Consider the following 21,777-nt stretch of genomic DNA (forward strand, 5'->3'; position numbering starts at 1 on the left):
AAGCTTCACAATTTTGTTCAGGTAACCTTGATGACCTTGAATGTGCATCTTCAAATCTGTCGGTGTCTGAGGCTCAGAAGCAACAATTACCTAATTACCTTTGTGTGTGTGTCTGTTATGTAGGCATGGCCTGAAAGAAACTCTACAAATACATTTTGCTAAAAGGTTGCAGCACATAAATCCACTGGACTTTTCAGACACACAATCTATTAATCTGTGAATTGTGAATTCCCAGGAGAGACCCCCACACCTAATAATTAGCTGGGTTTTCATCATGACCCTCAGAAGAGCCTTGTAATTGATGAAAGTGCAGCTCCCATACATAGTATCTGGTTAGATGCTCTCATTAGACAATGTATTACAGGCCAAGGAATATTTCTGACTAGGGCTGGGTATCGTCACTGATTTCTAGAATCGATTCGATTCCGATTCACAAGGTCCTGAATCGATTCGATTCAAGATTCAATTTGATTCGATTCAATTTGATTTGAATCTGGGAAATTTTACCTCAGACAGTCAGAAATATTATAATTAAGATCAGTACATTTGCATATTTTTGTATCTATAAAAAGGAAGCTGACACTTTCCAGACTTGATCAAAGGTGTGAGCATCACAGCAGAGGCATTTGTGTAAAAGTAGCTGAAGATAAAACACAGAAAAACATGAAGGTGATTTTCCTGGCCTGGGATTTTATAAAAATATTCTGCAGTACATCAAAAATGAAAGAAAACCATTAATCAACATATGAACATTACCTCTGAAGTTACAGCGGTTTTATTAGAGACATGGCTAAGCGTTTTGCATTTTGCATAATTTTAAAAAGTTAAAATTTGTTCAGAAGCCTATTGAACGGCAGAAATTGGGCTTTCTTTTCGGAAGTAAGTAAAAGGGAAAAAAAACAGCGGCCGACAGCGCTGTAAATAACTGTTCTTGAAGTACTGTACACTGAGAAAGAGAGAGAGAGAGAGAGAGAGTTGTGCATGAAGTGTGATTTTATTGTGGTGGAAGCAAAACAGCAAAAGTAAGAGGGAGTCCTTGACGATGTTTATGTGAAGCTTAGTTTGGATCTTCTTTTGCTGCTGGTTCAGTCAATATTGTTTGGAGAGAGATAAAACAGCTTTAGAATCAGCGAAAAAAGGGTGTAAACACAAAGCGCGGACCCGCCGAAACATCAGAATCAGCGAGCTGTCGGCTTTCAGCCCTGACCGTGTCCATGCCGTCGGGTGAGAAAGGCGATATCTCACTGATTCTGATCCGCGGGTCTGCGCTTTGTGTTTACGTCTTTGTGCAAAAGCCGTGTACCTGCTCTCATTTACTGTTTTTAATGTTTGGTGGTTGTCAACATTTTGTGACGTTTCACCTGAGATTCTGGAATTTTGGGCAAAATACATTTATATAAAAAAATTGATTTTTGATTCTAATGAATCGATATCACGTTGTCCAAGCCAGAATCGATTTTAAGCGATGAATCGATTATTAAAACCCACCCCTAATTTTGACATACCAAGCCTTCATTCTGGGATCTTTGGTTTTGTCAAGATTATAACTGATGTGTTATTTTCCTGACTCAACCTAGTCATGGCCATTTTATGACATAGTACTTTAAACCAAGCATGATTGTGTCATGAACAAACAGAACTAGCAAGCTTTAGCTGTGTGTGCCCTCAAATCCAAGTGTGAACAGTAGCAACCCTGGGACATTACCTCAGTTGATTCCTGTGTTGAGGAACAGGATGAGCAGAAATCCTGACACTATGTTGGGCTAGCTTGACAGCTGACAAACCTGCTTGCCTCCTGAAGCCTAGAAGCTAACGAAGAGAGTGGAAAAGTGCAGTGACTTTTTTTTTTCTTTTACCAAAAAATGTAGCAGATCTGTTATCTACATCTATCAGCAATTAGTGAAGATTATAGTCATCTGAATGCAGGTCTAACTTTTGTGAAAAAATGCAGCGTAATTTCCTCTTGATGTTATACCAAAGGGTGTGCAATCATTGGAGGAGAAAAAGTAAAAGATAGCAAAACCCCATGTCCTGAAAACCACAGTGAGCTGGACTGTGAGTGGGCCTGTCATGTTCCTCCAAGGCAGTGATAGCATGATGTGTGCATCTGAACTGACAGCGGGCTGGAGCAAACGGATCTCCCATCTCTGTGACACTGGCAGTGCTCCTTTGCCACGGGTATTTGGTTCACTTTGAACATGTCAGCTGCATTCATCAAGTTGACTTTATGATCACTTGTACACCAACACAGTCTCTGAAAAGTTTGTAAAATAAACAGCAACTTTAAAATGTAGGTTGCTGACTTTGCATTGCTTAAAGGTATGCATACTGTTATACATCATGCTTTAAGTCAAACTTGAAGAATTTAGAAAACTTGATGCACAATTTATTTTGAACTATGTTATTTAATTTCTTACACCTAAAATTTGTGTCTCTTGTAAGCATCATTATCATATCAAACTGATGTAATAGTGTGCATGCATCTTCAGATACATGTACAAACACAATTACACATCCGCTGCCAAGATGTACACTGCGTGCTGCTGACTCTTGTTTGGGTCACATTACATCGCTGTACTTGTTCCATATTTGTCCACATTTAACTCTTCTATTGAAGGGGATTTTTTTTTTCATTTCTTCCTTGACATATTTTGTAGAACAAATGTCTTCTTTTACTAAAATTCTTAGTTTCTTGCTCTTGTGTTGACTCTTCACTAAGCTTAACAGTGAAGATACGACAGCTACGTTTTGGTAAGTACACCACTGATGAGCCTGCCACAAGCATTGTCTCTGCATCTTGACAGGTTTCAAAAAACACCAGTATGTTGTACACAAGGGATGACACACTTTGTGACAATCTCACACATCATGAGGGTATTGTCACCATGTGATCGCAGATCACAATGTGTCTCATATTGTTGTTATAGTCTGTTTTTATGGTAGTCTCTGTGAAGTGTGTTGCTATTTTGAGGAAACCCCAGGCTGCCAAAGCCTGCTGAGAGTCATTCTGTCCCCCCTCTTAGGACTCTGTGATTGCAATCCTGCATGTGGTGAAAAGTCCAGATTAGATTGATGTTTAGAAGTTTGAGTATGAATTTAAATTTCTTGCCAACTGAGATGAAAGATGGACACTGTTTTCTGGGGAAATCTTCACATTACAGGGAAACGTGTAATGTACGGATACTTACACGCTTCAAAGAAATAGCAGTTGTTTAAAAATGGGCCCCTTCCTAAAGAGTTAGGAGGAGTCACTGTAAAAAAATTAGAAACACACCTGAATCGATGAGAAATTTTTATTTTGCCATCAGTGTTTCCAGTGGATATTATCAACAATTTACATCAAAAACTGCAATAGTAAAGGTTCCAAGTACAGACGCCAGCCACGCAAGGCTCTCAGTTTTGCTCCTCTTGAAGGCCCGAAATTCTGTCTCTGCAGGCTGACTAGCACTGGCCATAACTGGTGAACTCTTGCTAATAGGTAAGACGGGTAAAGTAATCTATTAACTACAAACTACAATTGAATTATAAAAAGGACAACACAGTTTCCATCTTTAGATGTTTATTCATCATCAAAATTTTTACAAAACATTATCTGACAATAATATACTCAAATAAGAGCCATATTTTTGCGCTTGGACCAGGTCTCCACAAAAATGCTTTAGGTCTGATTACAGTAAAAAAGGAAATTAAAAAGAAAAAAAAAGAAAAAGAAAAAAAAATCAACAACAAACCGACTACCAAAGAAAACAATGCAGAGCATATTTACAACCTACAGAAGTTGAAGCTGTCTGCAGGATATGAATGAGGGGGAGACAGTGGGAATCAAAAGATTTGTATGAAAAGTATTTTAAGAGGCAACAAAAAAACATGGGAAAGGACTTGGGCCTGCAAGGAACACAAAGACTAATTATGATATTGCTTTCTTTCGAGCTCCTCCTTCTTGCTTTCTCATTGCACTGTTAACTGAAAGCAAAGAATGCAGCACATTTAAATAAAAAAACATGCTCTCTGCAGTGCCAACATTAAATCCAATTAGGTGTGTAAACGGGCTTTGTCAGACAAACGGAAAAGTGTGTTTCCCCAACAGAGGTTAATGATCATGTCTTCCTTTTCTGTGTCCCCGCTGACATGAGCAATGGTAGAAAAACAGAGTTAGGACAATGTAGGTCATAGGTTAAAGACTTCTTGTTAATGTAAAAGAGAATGGAACAATAACAATCAATGGGGACCGGGCTGGCCTGAACATCAGTAATGGTAATGCTGGTTCGGAGGAGGTAGAGGAGTAGGTGCTGCTATAGATACACAAACCCACACACACGCGTGCACACACAGAGGCCCTCTGGGTACATGCGGGGAAGCTAAATCGCTAGCAACACTTCCAGTCTCTCTTTTGCATCACAGAAGTTATTGATTCTGTATAAACACTGATGACAGAGTAACAATAACAGGAACGCAAATCTAGAAATTGCAAATGAGGAATATTACCATTTGTCTTTTTTTTTTTTCTTTCTTTATTTTAATTTTTTTTGTTTTTATCCTATTTTTGTTTTTGGAATGAGTGTGTGCTATATGGGAACGTCCCAGTGCTGCTTACTAGAAAGACACAAATATATGGCAGAGGAAGGAAAGCTACAAAGCCATGTCTGGCTTGGAATTAAATTTTCAAATCCATTTATCAGATAATGGATTAGAGTCCACTGTACTGTTTGATGAACTGGAATGGGGGTGTCAAACCCTGCTGTACCTATATTATCCTTTTATTAAGCACATGTGTCTTTTTATGTGTTTGTACATCTCCGTCTGTGATTGTTTCTCCAGCAAAGACTAAGAAGTGGATTACTGGTAACAGTGTAAATGATAATTCCTTTTCAGATAAAGTGCATCTTTGTATGAGCGCATGCATAATACATACAGTTCAGAGGATGCAAATATGTCGTAGCTTAATCTGTGTGCCATATGTGCCTCTACAGAGTACAGACTGGATGTGTGTTGCAAGTGTGAGAGCATGGCTGAAGCTGTTTGTGTCATTTCTTGCAGTGGAAACAAAGCTGCCCTGGAGCATTCAAAATATATCACAACGTTTTCCTTGTAACAGAATAAAATGTCCTCACACTTACCCATTTGTCCCTCTATGTTCTCCCTATTAAACAGTATCTCTGTCTACCCTTCTCTTCTCCCCTGCTTTTCCTGTCCCCTTGGAGATGTGCGTTTAGCTTTTCCTCTAAGCATAAACACTGAAATATAAAAGTTTTTTACTGCAGTTCTTCAGACCTTTATTCACCCCACCCAAAGCAAGAAGAAAAAAAGGCGAAATTTGAAAAAAAGAAAAAAAAAATTTTCCCAATGGGGAGTTGAGCCCGAACACAAAGAGTGACAGGGACTGGGGAACTCGGGTAGTATAAACCCATAAACAAACGAAGCAGAAGAGAAAACAAAGCCTACTGGCATTGCGGGGCTAGCACAGACGGTCCTGGAGTTCAGCTCAAACATGCATCATTAGCATGCACTGCTTGTGCTTCCAGCTCTCTGATGGCAAAATAAATGGACAAAAGACTGAATAATTACTGGCAGCAGAATTCAAACATTCCACTGAACATATCTGATTTTATCTGGGAGGTAGTCATGATCAATTGATCATTTATTAGTAGCTGATTTAATTGTGGATATACAAAGATGGTATTTGCATTTTCTAATTACACATGAGGGCAAGGAAGCTTTGATCTTTACGTTCAGACTGAAATCAACTATAATCACTGTTCTGAAACCTGCATTAATTAGTATGCGTAGGGTACTAGGCTTAACAGGAAACTATTAAAGGGAATGCCTGTCCCAGGTGTGAGTGCTCGACACAAACCTATTTCTCTATTTAACAGCCTACAGTGCCAGGGAATTCTACTTTAATCGAGACAAGGGCATGAATGGGTCAGCAAACAAGATGCTTTAAAAACAGTGAAGTTGTCCATGACATGTGCTGCCGGTTCTAGGGCACTCCGGACAGGAATTATCTCCCGTACTGTTTGTCTCTGGTTCAGTGCTCCTCCCTAAATGGGCACAGTTTCCTAAAATATCAGCATGCAGACAGAAATAGAACATTGTTAAACAGGTTCACCCGAGTCACCAAGCAGCAGACATGAAATTCAGGCCAAGGAGTTATCAGGGGTGATATACAGCAAGGCAGGACAATACATGGATAGAATTGAGAGAGCTCCCATTATAAAGACATTGGCACAGCTGCTATTACAAAGTAAACTCCACCATCACTATTAAGCAACCGCACTGAGCGAATCAACTGCTTTTTTTTTTTAAATGCAATGTCCTGTACATGAAGGGACCGAACCCTTCTTAGTTGTGATATCATGAAGCATTTCGGGTCAGTTGTTTTTTGTTTTTTGTTTTTTTGTTTTTTTTTGATAAAACATTTAACAAAATAATGGCACATTATAAAGAACATCCTTCACAAGTTAAACTCTTGGTATAAAGAAAAGCACACTTCTCCCCGAGTAGACCTTGAAATGGCTGATAGTGTTAAAATTCTTGAACAAGAGGAATGGATGTAACTAACAACACGTTATTTGATTACCCCCTGTGAGATGGCTTCTCCAACATGCCTGATGGCAGAACAGGAAATATGAATCTCTGTCAAGTTTGGCGCTTGAAGTACATCACAATAACAGGGCTCAGAATCTTCCCCTCTTCGCGTTATTGAGTAAAATGACTGGATTTGAGAAATAATGTCAGTAACATATTTTGTTTTTAATGGTAGAGTGGTAGAATAGTGACGGGAGCAGATAGAAAAATACTTATCATTGAAACAACGAGAGCATTACAGTAGGAACCTCCTCACCAAGTCATCTTAGTAATATATTCCCACTGGAAAGTGAATAAGGCTCCTCCTCTGTTCACAAGCAGTTTGTGTTTCAGAAGAAATTAAGTTCATACCTTTTTTTTTTCATCTTTAAAGACTCATTATTTACATCATAAATAAGTTCTATTTGATTTTGTCCTTTTATTCGTCTTATAGAATTTCTTGACATCATCTTTGAACACCTCAAAAATTTTCAAGCAAAAAAATATAATACCAAAACAAAATAAAACAAAAACAATGCATATTTGTTTGAATATGCATCATCTTTCTTGGGAAATGTTGCCCCCCTTGCAGTTTCATGTGTGGATCAATCAGTCTCTCTGTAGGAAGAGCAAGCGTAAGTTCCACAGCTCCCTAGAGTATGACCACTGACATGTAGGAAACTGGTGCACTGCTTGAGTTAAACTGAGGACATTGTTTGACAGGCCATGCAAGCCGTATCCGAAATCCTCAACAGCTCCATAAGTCAACGAGCAGCAGTGCTCAACACGGTGGCCAAAGGTTTACTGATTAGGAAAAAGAAAAAAAAAAAGAAAAAAAAGAAAACATTCCTTAATTTCGGCTCACTTTCTGGAAAAAATTGAGATGTCAGGCAATACCTCCTGTATAGTCTGTGGGATCATATGCAGGTCAAAGAGAAGTCAACGTGCTGGTTCAGCATGCCACCACTAGGCACCATTATTCTCTGTGGTGGAAGAGCACATGGCCTAAGCCTGGCCAACCCAGCAAGATGGTGCTCTTCAAGTAGTCCAGTTAATGAAAGTCAAAAATTGACTCAACAATGTTTCAAATGACTGTTTGGGGCAGTGAGAGTGGTTTGACCTAGACCTTTTCAATAATATGTACAATACATTTCATTCAAATGTTCTTATTTTAGTTTTTCTATGATTGCCTTTTTTTTTAAAGCATAGTGGATTATTCAGCTGGGATATAGTCATATACGGTACAATGACTTGTTGTTCATCTGTGTAAAGGGTCTTTATATATTTAATACATTTATGGAACATACAGTTTATGCTGCTTTGAATTATGTTTTTCATAGCAACACTAAGATCACAAGAACTGACTTGAGCTGACGTTGGGAGTGCCAGGTGTGATACCTCATTATGGTAAATACGTTCATAACCTTTCAACATGATGACCCCCTTGATTATTCTATTTCTTTAAGACAATTCTAGTCCATTCGAAATCATCAGGGGATCTAGTGGTAATTATAAATGTGAACTGGCAGAGGCTAGTTCAGTGGAACATCTGACATTTAAAAATCTCCTTAGTTAAAGTACCTTATGTGCAAAAAGAAAGAAAAAATATTAGTAAACTCTTTGGTTTAACATGCACATTAATGTAATTCAGTACAAAATATGACACTCAAAGAAACAAAATATTTATGTAATTAATGAAATTATATATGTTAACTTTCTTAATAGCTAGTGAGTAGAAATTGTAATGTTAATCACAGTAAGAAGCCTTCTGCTCTTCATATGCTCTATCTCTTCAATCTTTGATGTTACTGCCCTCACTTGTCGTGAATGAAAACTTTTGTTTATTGCACTTTCCCTTTCACTCCTGACTCAGAGTAAGCTGGCTGCTGCTCCTGTGAACAGATGCTGATATGGGATATGACAAAGATCAGATTTGGAAATAAGGTAATTCTTTGTGGCATATGCTGAATTAACCTCCCTTGAGTCAGGGACCCTTTTTTTCTATGAGTTGTTTTGGAAAAGAAAAACAAAATGATCAGCAAGAATGTCTCACCCTACTGTATATGGTTGAGACTGTGTGTTTCAGATGATAAATGCCTCCAGGCATAATTTGAAAATTTTGTCCTCTAGTTCACATACCGATGTTCTAAGAACAAGGCCCCACTGAATAACCAGCTCGCCTGCCCCTTCATTTCAAAGTCATGGTGAATGAGAGGCCCTTGCCCCACTTCTAACCATGCTCACTAGCGTCCAAATTTGAGTGTGCCAGTGCGCTCAGAAGTAGGAAAAGGACTGCTGCCGGGACCCTCAGTTGGTGGTCTGAGGGTCGATGGAGGAGAGCGAGGTCCTGGAACAGGGGCACCTATGCTGGCAGCAGAGGGCACTGCTGGCAGTGCCACTGTCTGTATAGTGCCTCTATCACATGGCCCAAGGTCCTCCAGGCCCTCCAGGCCCTGTGGGGGTCCCTCATAACCCATGTTTAGCCGCAAGGGTTGATGGGCCTGGCAGTAGTCTACAATAGGCTGTTCATAACGGTAGAAGGTCAGTGCACCCATTTGATGAGGGACCTGTTTGGTGAGAACAGAAGGGGTGATAGAGGTAGAAGACATATGGAATGATTACAGGAGAGTGGAAGAAACAAAGGAAAGAGAATGGAAGAAAAGAGAAAAAAAGAGAGAAAAATAATTAGCCATATAGCTTCAAAACAAATTCTTATTTATCTGTATCACAAAACAGGAAATGAAATTATATCTGTCAACTGAAATATTTCTCCTTTTATTAATCCTGGATATGACCTGCTTATGTTATTGGACCTTCAGCCAATGTAAGAATAAATCTTTTATGGCACTTCAAACATTTAAAAAAGGGTAGCTTTTATGAACACAAGTCACAACAGCCACAGCTGTTTAATTTTTGAATTTATATTACATACTTTTAAATGTTAAATTTTCTGAAGCATGTAATTTGTTACACTACATTTCATTGTGCCTGTGTGACTCAAAGCCTATAACTCTTTGTAATCATTCTCACATGGTGACCACCTGAGCCTGCACTTGACCAAAACCTACTGGCTACAAAGACTCTTTGAAACGTGTTCTACAACAACTGATGTTTATAGATGTAAGAAGCATCTTAAGTTAAGTCATAGAACGTTCCAAACCCACAAGTTGTAATGAATTGCTTATTGACTGTCACAAGAATAAGAAGCTCTGGATTTGTAGTGATAGACACATATCTATATAAGACAAAAAGCTGGGTGGTTTTGTGCTCAGCCTTTGGGAAAACATAGCTGGAGAACATAGGGTCTGTGATCTCTCTAGTGCCATGTCAATTGTGTCAGAGCCAGAAGCACTCATCACATTTGGCCATGTGTCTGGTCTTGTGTTCCCTCCACAAACCTTAACACAGTGCCAGACAAACAGATGAGACTCTTGCGACACTGTCTCCCTAACTTTAGCTCACACACGTATCACCAATTAAGAGTTTTCTAACAAGCCATGAAAACAGCAGCTTAGGATGGCAGCTGACCTGGATTAAACACCCCAGCCTGACAGAGCGAAAGATCATCAGATCTGTACACAGAGGCAATACGAAACACACAACTTTAGCTACATGATACCTCAACAACACGGAAGACATGAATAATACAACCCCTCTCTCTGAGGTGCTGGAAGCAGAGCAAGTGTCACAACTGTACTTTCATTCAGATTCTTGATGTTTTATTTTTAACTTGTACCAGTGATGGGAACCAGATCTTAAGAACATGATATAAACCTGTGCTTGACAAAAATTTACAGGAGGGAGACACTTCTTAAAAAAATCATCTTGGCACCGTCAGTTTAGAGTAAAAATACTACGACAATCTCCATGCAACTAAGAAAAAAATGTGGTTGCCTGGGGATTGCTATTACTTTTTTTTGGTGTTGGCAAGTACAACTAGCAACAATTAACAGATCCCCTGGTGGGATGTAACCTGTCTCCAAACAATTTTGATCCAGCTCAGTGTGACTGCAATCACTCTTAGACAAATTGGCAAAGGTTTGTAAATAATACTACTTGACAGTTGTGCCCTGGACTCGACTCAACTGGTTGTCATCAGACTGTATTCTAGGTTTTATTTTTGTAAATGCAAAGTTTCCAAGTACCTGTGTCATTTCACAGCTACATTGAAAATCTGCAAAAATAACATCACTACTTCTCAATTTCTCTTTCTATGTGAACTGAACTCTCAATGTCAGTAGTTAATACAAATTTCTATTCAATGTGAATTTCTGTGTATGCAAATGGCAACAGATTTGCAATTTTTGACAACTTAGCACAGTTAATTACCACATTATAACAAACATGCGCATGTGATCAATTGTAAACTGCTAGCAGACAGAGAGCAGGCAGAGTCTGTCATGTTGCTGTTCTACCACTGTTTTGATACTCTACAGTCACTCAACTATGTGCGAGTGGTCAAAGACCAGGTCCCCATCTTTGAAGCAACTGAAATAAAAACATTGCACACACTCACAGAAAATTGGTTGTTCCACAGTGTGCAACTACTGTTTTGTAGGACTGTAATACAGTAGAAGTCATACTGGGCAGGATAGATATTACAATTCAGGCAGACCAACCTGGTTATTATTATTATTATTATTATTATTATTATTATTATTATTATTATTATTATTATTATTATTATTATTATTATTGATGATGATGATGATGATGATGATGATAATAATAATAATAATAATAATAATAATAATAATAAGACAAAGAAGAAGAAGAAGAAGAAGTGACTGTGAAAAAACTAACGGTATGACACCTCAAATCATAATGCATTATGTAAACTGTATTGCTACCAATGCAGATTAAAATTATAATAACAACATAAAATAGAGTTTTGAATGACCAGGTCAGTAACTGTGTCTCCAATATGCATGTAAAAAATAGGCATCATTCTTGATGTAATGTCAGAGAAGAATTTGTTTTAGAAATGCAGGCTGAGAAGAAAAAAAAAAGAAAAACAGCGTGTTTGAGCGTGTGTGTGTGTGTGCGTGTGTGTGTGTTGTATGTGAGCAAAGGATTAGGGCATTCTGAGCCCCTCTGAAAATATTTACACCAGCTTTGTTTCAGATAAATAAATAAATACATACATACCTGAATACATACATATTTGGGCTTTACTATAATGCATTTGATGCAGTGGATCATTACAGTTAGCAACTGCAGAAAGTTGTAGTCACATTGAAATGTGAGTCCCTGTTTATCTGGTTTGGTAATGCTGTAGTTACCAATGTTTGTACATTCACAAAGTTTCATTTCCATAACACACTTTCCTTCCATTATGGTAGTAGACCAGTAGAACCACCTCCCCAGTGGGGCTGATTCATTACATTACAGGCACTCAGTGGATTACTAGCCTCATTCCCCTTTCACTTTAAACCCTTTCCCAACCTTGCTCGTTTAGAACACTTTTTAATGTGTGTGTGTGTGTTTCATATCTATCTATCTATCTATCTATCTATCTCTCTCTCTCTGTATATATATATATATATATATATATATATATATATATTAGGGGTGCAACAATACTCGTATCGATATTGAACCGTTCGATACAGTGCTTTCGGTTCGGTACGCATATGTATCGAACAATACAAAATTTTTAATTTATTTTATCAACTTTGCTTCTGACGATGCTGTCTGTGTTGAGCGCTCAGTGGATCTGCGCTCGACAGTGCAGCCTAGGCGGAGTAGTCGAACGCAGATTCACTGAGCACAGGGCAAGCTAGCGAGACAGAAGTTAAGCTCTCCTTGCAACATGGCAAATTGAACCTCCCCCACCCTCATTCAGATCTGGCGTTTGGAACCATTTTCATGTGACGTATGACCCTGAAGGTAAGCGCGTCATGGACAAAAGTAAAACAGTATGTCGGATGTGCCACGCAATGCTCAATTACATGGGTGGGAACTAGTGCGTTAGCACAGTTAGCTCGTTAATGTGTTGGCTGTCCAGCCCCACGCATGGGGCAATCCGCGGTAGCTCGTTAACAGAGATTTGCCGTGTTGTGGCGTTAACATCATTTCAACGAGATTAACGCTGACAGCACTAGTGGGAACACAACGAATATGACTGCACATTTACTCTGACATCATCCTAGTGCAAAGACAAGTGGAAGCAGACAAAAACAACAAACACGCATGCTGCAAACTTTACCCGAGTCATTTAGACAGCCGTTAGCACATGATTGTCCTTATGGGGACCTAATATGTTTAATATGCTGCTGAGAATATAGCCCAGAAGAAGTGTATAGTATAGCTTTTATTTTGGAAAGAGCCATTTCTCTGTAATAAACTCTCTTTTCCAAAGATGAGTGATTTCTCGATCAGATAGATTTTTTTTTTTACTTTGTTGTTTCAGCAACATTAAATTTAAAAACTGTACTTTTGAGTTAAAATATATATTTATAATTTTAATAAATGACAAATTAAAAAGGCATGAACATTTTTTTTTGTATCAAAAAAATATCGAACCGTGACACCAAAGTATCGAACCGAACCGAACTGTGAATTTTGTGTATCGTTGAACCCCTAATATATATAGTACCCTCACAAGGTCTGCTAGATGATGTTAATGCAGCACTATGGACGATACCTACAGCAACACAATACAATGCGGCAGCAGTGATCAGTGAGATACTTGGCTACAAGTTCAACAGCCACAAGGGGCAGTACCCTCCATGGAGAAGGAGGCTAGACACTAAGATCAAGGTAGCACGGAGGGAGGTTAGCCAATTGGAGTTGCAGAAAGATGCGATGAAGAAGGTGCCTAAGAAGTACAGGAAGCTGTCCATACCTGAGGCCTTGGAAACTGTCAAGCAACGACTCACAGCCTTGGCCAGCCGCTTGAAGAGGTACACCAGAGAGATCGAAGGAAGGAGAATAAACCAGCTGTTCTCCACAGAACCAGCCAAGGTGTACTCTCAGTGGCAGGGGAACAATATGAGAACAGTACAACCAAGGCTGGAGACGGAACAGTACTGAAAGAGCATATGGGAGAAGGACGCAACTCATGCTCAGTGGCTAGTGGATCTGAGGGCAGACCACAGCAACCTCCCTGAACAGGGTCCAGTAACCATCACAGTGGCAGATATCCAAGAAAGGGTCTCCAATATGAAGAGTTGGACAGCACCGGGCCCCGACATGGTTCACACCTACTGGCTAAAGAAGCTGACTGCACTCCACAAGCATCTGGCAGCACAAATAAACCACCTGCTAGTTGATGAGAGACACCCAGAATGGCTAACCAAAGGCTGGACAGTCCTAATCCTCAAGGATCCCTTAAGGGACTGGTCCCCTCTAGCTACCGACCAATAACCTGCCTCAGCACCACGTGGAAGCTCCTGTCAGGCATCATAGCAGCTAGGATGAACAGGCACATGGGTCAATACATGAGTGGGGCACAGGAAGGGATGGGCAAGAATACCAGAGGTGCAAAACACCAGCTACTGGTAGACCGAACAATCAGCCGAGGCTGCAAGACCAGACTGACCAACCTGTGCACTGCCTGGATTGATTACAAGAAGACCTATGACTCAATGCCCCACAGCTGGATACTGGAATGCCTATAATAATAATAATAATAATAATGGATTGGATTTATATAGCGCTTTTCAAGGCACCCAAAGCGCTTTACAATGCCACTATTCATTCACTCTCGCATTCACACACTGGTGGAGGCAAGCTACGGTTGTAGCCACAGCTGCCCTAGAACTATACAATATCAACAGGACCCTAAGAGCCTTCATTAGGGACTCAATGGAGATGTGGAGTACAACACTAGAGGCCAACTTCAAGCCCATAGCACAAGTCACCATCAAGTGCGGGATCTACCAAGGAGATGCTCTGTCCCCACTGCTGTTCTGCATAGGCCTTAACTCCCTCAGTGAGATCATTGACAAGACTGGCTACGGATACCGACTAAAGAATGGAACAGTTGTCAGCCACCTCCTGTACATCGATGTCATCAAGCTGTATGCCAAGAGTGAACAAAACATCGATTCACTGATCATTACCACCAGGATATACAGCAAAGATATCGGAATGTTATTCGGACTGGAGAAGTGTAGTCGGATGGTAACAAAGAGAGGGAAGGTAGTCAGAACTGAGGGATCGAACTACCAGAAAGCAACATGGCAGACATAGAGCACAGTTACAAGTACCTGGGGACCGAACAGGCAAATGGGAATCATTAGGAGGTCGCTAGAAAAGCTTCAACCACCAACCTACCTATTTATTAATCCCTAATTTCCTTCGGGATTAATAAAGTATTCTGATTCTGATTCTGATACCTGCAGAGGGTCAGGCAAGTCCTGAGGAGTCAGCTGAATGGTAAGAACAAGATCCGGGCTATCAACACTTATGCCCTGCCCGTGCTTATTATCCCAGCCGGGCTGGGATAAACTGGCCAAAGGAGGAGATAGAAGCCATTGACATCAAGACAAGAAAGCTCCTGACCATGCATGGAGGGTTTCACCCCAAGTCCACCACCCTGAGGCTGTATGCTAAGCGGAAGGAAGGAGGCCGGGGACTGCTGAGTGTCAGCACCACAATCCAGGATGAGACAACAAACATTCACAAATACATCACGAAGATGGCCCCAACTGACAGCGCGCTCAGTGAATACCTCAGGCAGCAGAAACCCAAGAAAGAGGAGGAGGGCGACAAACCATCATGGAAGGACAGGCCCCTGTACCACCGGCAGATAGCGGAGGTGGGACTTCCAGATACAGATGGACAAAATGGTGATGGCTAACCAACATAGTGGTGGTAAACAAACAGAAGAAGACGGCCGTAGTGATAGATGTAGCAGTTCCCAATGACAGCAACATCAGAAAGAAGGAACAAGAGAAGCTTGAGAAATACCAAGGGCTCAGAGAAGAGCTCGAGAAAATGTGGAGGGTGAAGGTAACAGTGGTCCCAGTGGTAATCGGAGCACTAGGTGTGGTGACCCCCAAACTAGGCGAGTGGCTCCAGCAGATCCCAGGAACAACATCGGAGATCTCAGGACCCTCAAGTTCCCAGGCCTCTGGTAGAGGACCCGAGCTTGAAGGATAGACCGCAGGGCCATCGGGGGGGATTTTGATAGATATAAGTATTCCATTTACCATTGAGACGTTTATTATTTTATCTTTTTTGATAATCAAAAGGAGTTTGATAAATGTTATTTTTATTTTATGTACTAAAAGTCCTTTGCAGTCAATTTACTGGCTTAAGTGAACAACCCATGGACATCACTAAATGCTGTTTCTTCCTTTCAGATGCCCTAGCACAACTTTGCTGTAGCCACCAGTTGTTTCTTGTTTGTGGGTCTCTTTATGTTCATTTTTGTGTTAGTAACTGAAAGACATTCTCTGTTGGATTTACATTAGGCGACTTCCTTGGTGATTCAAGAACCATTTCTTTTTCTTTGCATCAAGAAACTCTTGGATTCCATACATTAAATATGAGTAAAGAGTAGAAACCCGTACACTTCAGAAAATATTCTTCCCCTTCTCTGAGCAGTCAGTAAGTGTTCACTAGTTTTTACTGATGATCTATTTTATATGTCAAACGATTTCTTTTCCAGATCTGGGCAGGTTATTTTAGATTTAGATAAGATATTTCGTGGTAAAGTTCAGAGGAAGGTCAGTTCATCTTGTAACCAGGTTTGCAACTTGGAGTAAACCCTCTGTATTAACATTCATGATGGCTTTCTTGAAAATGGTCGTCACTTGGTGAGATGTGACAGTATGTTTTTTCTCCAAAAGGAAATAATTATGCAACTCTTTCCTTATCTTCTGTGAAGAAAAACAAATTAAAGGCTTCAGCTGGCCATAACTAGGGATGGGTACCGGTACCGGTTCTGACATAAACGGTAGTAACCAGACCGAAAAGCAGCGCACATTTCAGTGCTTTATTTCGGTGCTTTTTTTCCTGAGATGTCATACACTTTGGATTCTAGCCAATCATTTTACCTTTGCAAGCGTAGTAGGCGGGCCCAGGTATGTACGTTCTTTTAGAGTAGAGCTACAGATTAAAAATGCCCAAGGCAAAGCGATAAAAGTCTGGATGTACTTCACAGCAAAAGATGCAAACTCAGCAGCCTGCAACAAGTGCTTTAAGCTGATACTGTGCAAAAGAGGTAACTCCTCGAATCTGATAAAACACCTGGCGACATATAACATTTTGTTAAAAGCCGAGAAATGCGCTGTCTTTGATAGCTTGCTGCGAGACCTCACACCAGCACATCTACTGCGGGTGGGTTGCCTGTTATCGGACCCGGAGTTAGCAACATCCCCCAAAATCCCGAAGATGAGAGTCCTGGTCACCCTGGCCAAAAAGGCTAAAATGACCAAAGAAAAAGTGGAAAACAGCTAAACATGAGAAGTTTTTGGACAATGTGTGTGTTCTCCATTCTTTAAGCACCGGTTCGAGCACCGTTTAAGCACCGGCACCATTTCAAAAGTACCGGTTTGGTACTGGTATCGGATAAAACCTAAACGATACCCATCCCTAGCCATAACAATGCTTCTTAGTCAATTATCCAAATGAGGCACTACATATAAAACTTGTAATTCCTGTAATTCCTAAACATTTCATGCAATACTTTTGCTAAGCCTCTTGAATTAAAACTGAAAGTCTAATCTTTAATCACATCTTGATTGTTTGACTTAAAATCCACCATGCTGTTGTCCAAAATCAAAATGTGTCATTATCAATGTCTATGGAACATTCTTCCAAGTTATTACTTGCGGCACATGTAACACATGTAGCAAATTGGCCCAAAGTGCTCCCTGTTTCAGTTTTTGTGATAAAAAGAGCTATTTATATTCATGAATAATTCACCTATAAGAAAGGTATAGCTTACACAATAGAAATATTATCTTTTTTCTTTGTGCCTCCCAAATCAGTAATTCCTTAGACTCAATAGTCTGTTGACAGAAAAAAAATCATCAGTGTGTTAAACCTGACTTGTTTGACAAGCTATTTTTTTTAAATGGTAATTTTGTTATTGGATAACAATTTAAAGGGAAATACTATGCTACATATAAACTATGTGGATGCAAAAAAAAAAAGGTTTTCTAGTTAGAAAATAGCGGTGTAGTAGTAAAACTTGGTGTTTTGTATTATTTCATGCTAATTTACAAATCAACTCAATAGTGAGATGATTTATATTGCTCTATTTCAGCATAATTATAGTATACAACTGTGACTACCCACTTTTTAACATTTCAGTAAGTAGCATTCGGCTAGTTTGTTTGCATTTTATTCCATTTGCCTTTATATTTAGCTGCTATGCTCTATCTGTGACAGCAGGCTATCTCACTTAAAACCTGAGGACATAATTTATTTATTTAACCTTGAGTAGATATTCCAGTTGTGTGCCTGTGAAACACAGTAAATACAAAAAAAACAATATTTAATGCTTAATACATTGATGGTTTAGTTGTAGATCTTACATTTCAGCATGTTTCTGTTTAGAGTTATTTTCTGTGTTTTCAGTGCACCAGTACATTTAAAAAGAAAATCAACTAGTCAAGGACTTTTGAATGATCAATTTCAGCTTTTTCCTTATTCTTTTTTCCTTGTGTAGTCAGGTTTCTGTACAGTTGCTGTTTGACTTCCCAAACAATGTTGAGTCTAAAACAGCTTTGAAACTGGAACACATAAAGTTCCTTTGCTACAAGGTTAGATGTGTCTGCTGAAAAACAATGATGGAGATTATGTTGCTGATTACATGTGAGAGATTTTGTTTATGTAGGTCCACCTTTTATTGTATATGGTATACCGCGGCTTGTGCTTGTCAGAAGGTATTAGCATAAAGAAAAATGGATCTTCCCCACCATTACCTGCATGTGTTTCATCTGACAATGACTGGCATCCTGCCTCTTAGTGGATCTTTATCTCCATATGCTGGAACACAGCATAGAGTGACCTTAGATGAAAAAGCTTTAGCAGTTTCCTCACAGAGATTAAGCCATACAGTCCAGTGTCATATTTGAAAATCTTTTCTTTAATTGCCTTTGTGTTTGTGTTACATTTTTTTTTGCCAGTTTTAGCAACTGTGTGATATTCTGTTGTAATTTTCAAAGCTGTCCTTCAAATGAAGCTATTGTTATACTTTGTTGGGACATTTGTCAAATTAGCAATGCATCTCATGCCATAGCCACAGAATGTACAAACATGACTGTAAAACAGTAAAAACTTTCCTTCTGTAAACAATTAACTCTTATGTTAAATTATCACAACTGGTTTAATTTGTTACACGAAACAAAACCCATACATTTATTTTTCCAACATTTCAGTGCCTCTTAGAAGTTTTGTTTCTTTTTGCATTCATGCTTTTATGAGCAGCTAAGGAGGCAGTAACACTGCCATAGGCAGTCAATGTTAATGGCTCTGTGGGCTTAAGAAGCATTATGGTTCAAAAGTCTATCTCCGCCATACTCTTTGATCTTCTCAAGTCACTATATTGTGGCACATGGAAGCACAACAAAGTGAAGAGGAGGTGCTAAAGGCTCACACTAACATTTATATATACCTTTAAATACAAAATCATATATATATAAATTATATATATATATACAAAATTATACATATATACATGCATATATATATGTATATATATATATATATATACATATATATATGAATTTATATATAATTTTGACTGTAAAACATGATTTAACAGGTAGTCTTCATGCTGAAGAATGATCAATAAAACAAATCAAACAATAATTGTTTATTTTTTTAAAAAAAACTACAAATTTATTATCATCCCATATGGAAAAGAAATAGTAAAAACTAAAAAAAAAAAAAAAAACTTGCAAGGATGTGGCCTACTTCATATAGTGAATCATATAAGGCTTATATGATTTACTCATGAAAGTGGCCACTTTCTCATTACTTTCATATATTGTTTTAGTAAGTATCCAAAACATACAAGTTTCATTTATATAATTTTTCAAGGGATCTTATATCTGTTTTCACTCTTGTAGGCTTTTCATACAAGTTTCACACAAGACAGATACAAACTTTATAAGATTTATATACATCTTTTCCATATGGGATATTAGAGAAATGCTGCAGGTTACTTAAGACTGTATGTATGAAGACCAGAATGGTGGTTACCCTGTTTAACTGTTTTTATCACATACCAGGTCTAATCTAATTTACCCTGCACTTACTTTTGCAGGTATAATAGTCACAGTAGAAGAAGTAATATTTGTGGCGGTAACTGTAGTGGTAAAATGAAGAAAGAAAATAGTGAGATAAAACATTGTTTAATAGTGGTAAGCACACATTACCCAGTGAATATATGATGAATGTAAGGTGTGTAAATAAGTGTATAAAAATAATGCACATTAAGATGTATGTTTTTCATGTTTTGAAGAAAGTGATTGTCTGAAATGAAAAATAGCCAAACTCTAAAAACAGTTAACATTTCAAAACAAATAATCCACAGAATCTTCAATTTATGCTTTGTGAGTGAACACAACAAAATAGTTGCACACATGTTCTTTCGCATGTATGTCACAGGGCATCACCATGTGGGTAAATACATGTAGTTGCTCTGGTAAGTGTTGAAAGTCAGCAAAGATGTTGCTAGGCGGGCATCAACGACGCAGAGCCCACCAGTCAGGTTTCAGCAGAGCGGTGTGCATGGACGTGAAGCTAAACACCATCAGTTTGTTTTCAGACAGCATATCCCGAGAGGAAGACTTCCCAGTTGCTTGTCTCTTTATGTGTAGTAGTGTAGATCAGTAATGTTAACATTTATGGTAATTCATGTAATTGTCATGTATTGTGGTTCTTGGTCTGCAATATTCATACTGCATGTTGTCTCCCATACAAGTCAACATAAGTGCTGACCCTTAAGGATGCAAAGTTTTATAGTGGACCGCTGCATTGTAACAAAATTGTATCTTTATCAGTTCACCTGTCAGATAATGCTGTAACTTATCAGAGTATATATGTGTGAAAGAATTTCCCAAATCTGAGATATATAGACCATCTTATTGCATATTTAAGTGGAAGTGAAGATAATGTATTTTAAATATCAGCATGCAAAAGAAACTGTCTGTATGTGTTAGCTAATAAATGCCAACATCAAACTAAAATCTGTGAGCAGTTTAATCAAATGTTTACTGCAATTTAATATTGCCTTCGTAGTCAAAATGTGTACCTCATAGAATCCCATTGTCATTTTACTAACTATAAGATCTTCCACATCTTGGGATTCACAGTCTCACAGGACCACTGTAGTTTTAGAGGCATAAGGGATCAGTTAACTTTAGAGGCAGAACGTATAACCTTGACTTTCCCTCATAGAGCTGTGTGAGAAAATGAGCCCACATGTCCACATTTTAAGCTAATTGATTCTCTAAACAAGCCGTTAGCCTCCCACTAATTCCTTAATGACTGGAGGTCCCTTTATGTGCAGTGACTCTTGATTACAGGTCTCTGACACCACACACACACACACTTACAAATACATGCACAACTCTGCTCAGAAAACAGGAAGAACAGTACGGGAGAAATCTAGCGATAGACAGAGAAGGAGAGCGGGATGGAGGGCCCCTTCACGCACCAGTGAGTGCCCACTGTGGGCTCATCACAACATCCTCCCATTCTATGGTACATGCAGTAAAGGAGCTTCTGCAGACCACAGCAAATGGGCCATGAAATGTTACTCAATGCTCAACACGTTCCTCTGTCTGGTTTGTTTTCACACAAACATTTAGCACAATACACAATTACAACAACTAATTGAGTGTGTGTGTGTCTGTGTGTGTGTGTGTGTGGGGGGGGGGGGCTGAGTATCTCTCAAACAATGAAAATTACAGAGCTTGCATTGTCAGTTTTATATGCTAACTGTTAATTTTGGACTCTTGGGTTGCTTTATTTTTGTTGTTACAGATCAGGAATGCAGCGAACGATTATTGATTACTTTATGAGTATCATTATTATTACTCTATCAAATGGTAAAACTTGTTAATGACAAGGTTAAGTTCAGAATTCAAGAGCTGTCACCAACAATTTTTAACTGTCATAGCATAGATGGGCATTATAATTAGCAGACATTAAAAACTGCAGTGGATCATGATTATCATTTTTTTATTTATTTGTTGTTAGCACCAAAGAAAGTCACCTAACATACAGCTCACTGGTAAAAAG

The 21,777-nt window shown here is 38.9% G+C and overlaps 1 protein-coding gene across 1 annotated transcript in view; it reads right to left on the bottom strand.

The window, feature by feature from the left end:
* Positions 1 to 248: 248 nt before the first annotated feature.
* LOC146514571 (leucine-rich repeat transmembrane neuronal protein 4) overlaps positions 249 to 21,777 on the bottom strand; it is a 117,756-nt gene continuing 96,227 nt past the window's right edge. The window contains exon 3 of the mRNA XM_085165911.1: positions 249 to 9,134. Within this exon, the coding sequence (XP_085022037.1) occupies positions 8,811 to 9,134 (324 nt within the window). The 3' untranslated portion in view covers positions 249 to 8,810. The remainder of the gene's footprint in view (positions 9,135 to 21,777) is intronic.

The sequence above is a fragment of the Neolamprologus multifasciatus genome, chromosome 7 (genome assembly GCF_963576455.1).
Source record: "Neolamprologus multifasciatus chromosome 7, fNeoMul1.2, whole genome shotgun sequence".
NCBI lineage: Eukaryota > Metazoa > Chordata > Actinopteri > Cichliformes > Cichlidae > Neolamprologus > Neolamprologus multifasciatus.